The 7500-nt window shown below is 47.0% G+C and overlaps 1 protein-coding gene across 9 annotated transcripts in view; it reads right to left on the bottom strand.

Annotated features, from left to right (window-relative positions):
* The window catches only part of ppp1r13ba (protein phosphatase 1, regulatory subunit 13Ba), a 119630-nt gene that overhangs the window by 37285 nt on the left and 74845 nt on the right, over positions 1–7500 (bottom strand). For all 9 annotated transcript variants that reach the window (XM_063183595.1, XM_063183590.1, XM_063183592.1 and 6 more), the window contains one exon: positions 1542–1643. In XM_063183595.1, the coding sequence (XP_063039665.1) occupies positions 1542–1643 (102 nt within the window). The remainder of the gene's footprint in view (positions 1–1541; positions 1644–7500) is intronic.

Below are 7500 nucleotides of genomic sequence, written 5' to 3'. Positions count from 1 at the left end.
GGTTATTTTTTTTCTGTCAGCCATTGTAGCAGGCCTACTAAAGATATATAATATGTTCGGACTGTAATATGTTCTGTCTATATGGATATAACATACCCGTGCACTTTATCGAACATCAGTTCAATGTGATCATTCGAACTCTGATTCAGTTACCGGTAGCCTTACTCTATTGATCTCTGAAAGACCTCAGTCAGTTCTGTTTTGATGAAAACTTTTGCAAAGCCTTTACCACAGACCTCCAGGTTTTGAGCAACAAATCTTTTACGATCAAATTTTGTTGGGGAAACCCTTTCTATTCAGATGAATCAATTGTGTTCTAGTATTTCATCTGTAATGGGCTGCTTCTTGCAAGTCAGAAAGTCAAAGAATGCGCGCACATCAGTGGCACAGGTGCTGGACCAAATATAAGATAACTCTAAAGAAAAGAAAAGTCCGCAACACTGTTAAATGCTCCCAAATATTTAATTGCACGACGTTTCGGACTAACCGTCCTTCAGCAAAGTGCAACTAAAGGACGGTTAGTCTGAAACGTCGTGCCATTAAATATTTGGGAGCATTTAACAGTTTTGCGGACCTTTTATTTTCTTTTCTGCTTCTTGCAAGTGCCATTACACGCTGAAGAAAGGCTGTGGGCAAATAAACAAGAAAAAACCTGAAGAGTGCTGTCATTCGCTTCTTACACTTATGGTCTGCTTCTTGTCATGTGTATATGAGAGTGCTGGTGAAGTTCATTGTATTTCGTCACCTATTCAGTCAACTGTGGGATGATTTTTCACATTTTTTGGAATCCTCAACATTGTTCTGATTATAAAACACAAGATAAAATGAGAGTGTCTGTTTGCAGTGCAATACACTACGCAATATTCTCATCTATATTACTCCTGTTCCTGTCACTCAAACACCCCACTCATACCACACATAGTATCTTAATGAAGGTAATGCATCATGTGACATTGCTTAAATGTCATAATGCATCATGCAGTGATGCACTGTCATCTGCACTATTGCTATCGTATCATGCAGAGAGCATCCTCAATGTATTCTGCTGAAGCAGCCTGAGTTGAGTTTTTGGGAAAAGTAGCTAATGCGGTCTCTATTTTTAGAGTTTGAGTAAAAACAAAAACAGTGTACCCAAAACAGAGGTTCCCAAAGGTACTGAAATGAATTCATAGTGGAAAAAAAGATGCCAAATATCAAGGAAACCAGCAAGCTCATTAGCGAGCCCAATTTTGGGGGGAACCTGAAAGTGTGCATGCACACAATCTCATTATCCGAGGAAATGAGCCATAAAAGCCTTTGAGGAGTAAGGACTTTTTTCCCACTTCTTCTAGAATTTTACTGGAACACTCTACAGCTCCCATAGAAGTCTGCGTTAAAAATCTCACAAAGTCCTTAAGACATCATAATGAGAACTCAACAATTTGGCAAAATTCTGATCACATATTTGTGATGGTACTCTTCAAAGGGTTAAAAAGTAGTGTGAATAACTCAGAGGAGTAAAGCGCGCATTAGTGAGCGTGAGTGAGCAGGGCCGCCGTTACCTTGGCGACGAGCATCTGTTGCTGGGCCTCGATCTGCTGCTGTTGCCGTGACGCCATCTCCTGCAGCTCGGACAGGGTCAGCTCCACACGAGGGTTGCCCACCTAGAGTACAGTACACACACACGTGCACGCACACACACACACACACACACACACACACACACGCACGCACACACATACACGCACATATACACGCACACACACACACACACACACACAAACATTGCTAAGGATCATCATATGCATTAACCATAGTAGTATAAAACCAGAGATACAGTATCGACAGGGTGAACTCCACGCGAGGGTTCCTCACATGTATTACAGCAACACGCACGGAACACACAACACGTCTCACACACACCCAGCATGCATGCACACACCCACACACAATCTCGCCCGTGTGCGCAAAGACACACACACACACACAAAACCACATATAACCAGAGTAATGTTCACCCACAAACACTTCGACACAAAACCCATTTTTTTTCCTCCACATCTTTGCATCACCTTCAAACACACACGCACAAACACAATTGCTGTCCACCCACTGTGACAAAATACATGCCTTTGCATGCAAATGAAATAAAACCACTCACTCAGAACACACACACACACACACACACACACACACACACACACACACACACACACACACACACACACACACACACACTCGTGAACGCACACACCTACTGCTGCAGTGCAGACACACACACAATGCTCACCACCACATGCACCCACACAAACACACACCCACACACACGTATGCGCACACGAGCGCACGCACACACACACACACACACACACACACACACACACACACACGCACACGCACACGCATGCACGCGCACATGTACACGCACGCACGCACGCTCACACACACACACCTGACACATCGGATGACGAGCCCACTTAGTGCGTTGAGCATGTGGCAGACACAGGGCCATAAATAAATAATAGGTGACATTAATAATACATGGCTAAACCACAGGGCCTGTCATGTCGTCAAAGGCGGCCCATCGCCATGATCAGACGCAGTATGCCCACAGGAGGCAGCGTTCCTCTCCTCTCCCCCTCCTCTCCTCTCCCCTTAGCTCTGCTCTTCTCTTCTCCTCTCCTCTCCTCTCCTCTCCTCTCCTCTCCTCTGATCTCCCACGCCTCTCCTCTCCTCTCTCCCTCTCCTCTCCTCTACCTCTTCTCCTCTCCTCTGCTACCCTCTCCCCTACTCTCCTCTCCGCTCCTCTCCTCTCAACTACCGCATTGGTGGTTAATAAGCCCACTGGGCCTGCTGCAGCCTCAGCGGTGGTGGTAGTGCTGGTGGTGGAGTGCCGCTACGCACAGCAGAGAGGAGGGTGGTGGTGGTGGAGTGAGGCGTGAAGGAGTGGAGCTACGCAGAGTAGAGAGGAGGCGTTAGGCTGCCAGCTTCACTGCTAGAGTTTGGGATCATGCGGATGGAGGGGTGTAGGAGTGGAGGGCTGGAAACGGAAGGAGGTGGGGAGGAGGAGGAGGAGGATGCTAGGAGATGGAGAGGAGAGGCAATCGCCACGGTAGGCTCCCAGGCTGTCATGTCATGAAAGCCCATGATCAGACGCAGTGTGCCCACAGGAAGCGTTTGTCTTCCCCTCAGTACGACCGCAGCGTAACTACTGTAGTATAGCTGTTAATAACCCCACCGGGCCTGGAGGCTCACTGGCGGTAGCCTGGAGGGGGGTGGAGGAGGGGGTGGAGGAGTGGAGCTAAAGAGGAGGCTGTAGAATGCCAACCTCACTAGTAGCCTGGAGGGGGGAGGACTAGAGGGGGTGGATGCCTTGAGCTAGGGGAGGCTGTAGGTAGATTAATAGAGGGGCCTGAGGAGTGAGGTGGTGGAGGAGTGAGGGGTAGAGGCCTGCAGATAGAGAGGAGACTGCAGACTTCCAACCTCACTTGGGGGCTGCCCCCTTGCACGGGTGAGGCATAAATGCAATTTTGTTGTGTGCAGTGTGCAGTGAACACTTGCGTGCTGTGTCACAATGGGAGTTGGAGTTTCCCAGTTGGGCTTTCAGGCTTTCACGCTTTCACATAGTCTGGTTGGGTGGAGGCATACAGGTAAGAGACTAGACTATAGGCTTCCAGCCTCCCTGGTAGTCTGAGGGGTGGTGGGATGGAGCGGGTCTGATGGGTGGAGAGGTGCAGTAGAAGAGGGATCTGAGGTATGGTAGTCTGGAGGAGGGGGTGGTGAGAGGGTGGAGGCCTGAACCTAGAGAGGAAGCTGTAGGCTTCCAGGCGCCCTGCTCAGCCTGGAAAGTGGAGTGCGCCGAGGGGTGGTGAGGTGTGGTGCTAGAGAAAACGGAAATGAGGCAGCAGTGGCCAAGGGGTGAACGGCATGGGCTTTAGATCAGAGAGTGGCAAGTTCGAATCCTACACTTACTCTCTCTATGGCACTCCATGGCTGAGATTGCCCTTGAGCAAAGCACCTAACCCCCACACTACTCCAGGGACTGTAACCAATACCCTGTAGATAACTGTAAGTCGCTTTGGATAAAAGCTTCATCTACGTAAGTGTAATGTTATGCAACATAATGAACAGTAGGCTTCCAGTTTCCCTGGTTGCCTGGAGACGGTGGAGGGATGGAGGTGATCTGGAGGGGTGGAGAGCTGGAGAGGAGAGGTACGTAAGCTTTGGGGGGGGGGGGTGGAGCTGTCTGAGCAGTAGAGAGGAAGAGTGGAGGGCTGGAGAGGAGAGGTATAATCAACATTGTAGGATTCCGGCCTCCCTGTTAGCCTGGTGGTGAGGTGGGAGGAGCGGAGTGAGGGGGTGGACAGGTGGTAGTATCAGTGGGACGAGGTGATCATTACTGAAGGCATGGTAAAGATGATATATATACTATAATATATAGTACACACAATATATGAAGAGTTTATTTGCAAAACGGTGTATCTCCATTTTGTAGAATGTTGGGAAATTGACATTTTTGTATTGGGCATTCCATTGCGTTGCGAAATGCATTTTATATAAGTTGAAAAGGTATGTTCTCAAAATATCTGAATGGCAAGAATTCACACATAGCTGATATGAACTCTGAACAGTCATTTTCAATAATAACATGCATAAAAAAACGGTGGCTACACAGTTTTGCAAATAAACTCTTCATATATAGTATGTATGGCTCATTTATTTTCTATTTTGCATCAATTTCATTCTCACTGTCGACCTGTGACTCTTTTTTCCCAATCCCTCTTTCCTTACTTTGGTCTATCTGTCTCTCTCCCTTAAAGGGGTATGCCACTATTTTGGGGCTTAATACAGTTAAAATCGTTGGCCAGGGTTTATAAAGGTGGTAAAGTGTCTTATTTTTCATGTAAGCCGTTATCTTGCTTTAAGACAAGTTAAAAGAGGGAGCATGTCGCTAAGCTAGTGAAAGTCAATGGATCCGTGTAGCATGCTACAATGCTACACGGATCCATTGACTTTCACTAGCTTAGCGACATATTCCCTCTTTTAACTTGTCTTAAAGCAAGACAACACTTAACATGAAAAATAAGACACTTAACCACCTTTATAAACCCCAGCCAACGATTTTAACTGTATTAAGCCCCAAAATAGTGGCATACCCCTTTAATGACTCTGGATCTCCCACTCCCTTCCTTCCTCTTCCTCGGTCTCCCCCACGGTCCTGCTCCTTCCGTTGCCCTCTCGCCCTTTACTTCTCTCACTCTCCCACCGTCTTCCTTCCTCTCGTTCGCTCCCCCTTCTCCTTCAGACCTCTCTCTCTCTCTATGTCTCTCTCTCATTCACGCTCTTTCCCACAGCCCCCAACGCTACCCTACACAGTATCCAACGCTCCTCTATCCTACCCACACTCTCACTTAACTGGCTGTTCAGTATCTCTCTCTCCCTCTCTCTCTCTCTCTCTCTCTCTCTCTCTCTCTCTCTCTCTCTCGCTTTCAGCTCCTCCCAACACTAACCTAGTCAGTACCCAATGCTCCTCCATCCTGTACTATCCTATCCATGCTCTCTCTTAACTGTAGTCCTTCTCTCTCTCCCTCTCTCTCTCTCTCTCCCTCTCTCTCTCTCTCTCTCTCTCTCTCTCTCTCTCTCTCTCTCTCTCTCTCTCTCTCTCCCACAGCCCCCAACCCTAAACTCCTCTATCCTATCCGATCCACGCTCTCACTTAACTGCGGCGGCGGTATAAATATAACTATGGCGTGTGACAACCCCCTCTGCCTAAATCTTGTTAGTGGGGCCCCGCGTTCAAGAGCACCAATTGAAAAAGGCATTAGGCGAAATGTGCTCCCTGTAAACACAGCCATCATGCAGATAAACCCTTGCACAAAACCAATACAATAAAACAAGCAATGGCTCGCTGCACAAAGCAAAGAGAGAGGGGGCTTGCTATGTTACAATAGGCTCCAATGCACCCCCCTGTTGCGTCAGTCGGAACGCAGGCACCGGACGACAACAACAGCTAGTGAATTTATTGTACGCAACAGACTGAGCTAAATGGGGGCTCACATTCACAACACAAAAGACATGTTTACCAAGTCACTCATTTAATCTCCCATCGCCACCAACCACCAGCATTTTGAAAAAAAACAAAACCTCTCAAACTGTACACAGCTGTCAGCAACGATAATAGAAGAAACCATGCCTGTGCTTAGAGTGCACTGGAGGAAGGTCCGACTCCGAGCGCCGGCAGCCATTGGCTGGAGAAACAGGAAATGCCATCGGTGGCCAACAGGAAGTGGGCCACCATTCCCATGTCCTGTCATTGGGTGCATCCCAATATGGGACCTTGCCTCCTCCACTTGCTTCCTCCACTTGCTTCTCGTCATGATGACATCACTGACAACAGCATTATATTTCAATATCTTGCAAAAGCTCAATTGTAGAGTCTTTTTCTCGTTTGCAATTGTTATGGTGAATGAAAAACAGTCCCTCAAAAGTTGTTGTGGCTAGGCTGACAGCTGGGAAACTTTATTGTTTTCTCCACGGAGGAGGGGCCAGGAGGCGGGACGAGGAGACAAGCACAAGTGGAGGAGGCAAGGACACATATTGGGATGCACCCATTGTGTCCGCTCTCACGGCTCACGCTAGGAACTAGGAACTAGGAACTAGGAACTAGGAAGTAGGAACTACACTCCAGTCATTGACAGACACAGGACGTATAACACTCTGTTTCACACTTGCAAAATGAGACATAAGGTACATGCACCTGCCTGTTCACACAGACATTGACCTTTACTCTATCTCTCTCTTTTACTCTTTTCTTTACACTGTCTAAAACACAACACATAGAACACATACAGTATACACTTTAATTTTCCTTTATTTAAAGGCACTATCCAAGATATGGATATAATTCCAGTGTATAGGAGCAGCATGCAAAAATGGATGATTTGTGAGTAAAAGCAAGCTACCCACTATTAGACAACTAGCCTGGCCTTCGTTAGCTTTAAGCTTACACACCATTAACATTTCCCAAAATTATTATGATGTTATGGTTACACCAGGCTATTAAATAACGTTTGGCAGACTCGTTATCGCTGTTTGACTCACTGGTGCAGCATTAGACATAAACTGGTATGGCAATAAGGGAAGGGTCCACAGCTAGGTGAATTATATTGCATTACATTAGACTGAGCCCTATCTCACGCCTTTCGTAAAGTCTTCACGAAAATAATATATTAATTTTCGTGGTGCATTCACGTTAATCCCCGCCTTTCGTAAAGTCTTCACGAAAATAATAGATTAATTTTCACGCTGCCTATTCACTTGAATTGCCCCACTGCTGCTATGGTTATCCAAACGTCTGCAGGGGCTGGGAGGGGGTGCTGACAGAACACTGCTGATACACTCGGGACTCACTAATTCGACGGTGTCGGTACTTACGTCTTATGTCCCTCTAAGACCTAACCCTAACGTTTGAAGACCATGGACAGTAACGACCGTCGAAACATGTCAGGTAAAAGATTAACA

The sequence above is a fragment of the Engraulis encrasicolus genome, chromosome 19 (genome assembly GCF_034702125.1).
Source record: "Engraulis encrasicolus isolate BLACKSEA-1 chromosome 19, IST_EnEncr_1.0, whole genome shotgun sequence".
Lineage (NCBI taxonomy): Eukaryota > Metazoa > Chordata > Actinopteri > Clupeiformes > Engraulidae > Engraulis > Engraulis encrasicolus.
The sequence above is the reverse complement of the archived record's forward strand: the minus strand, read 5'-3'. Positions and strand labels throughout refer to the sequence as shown.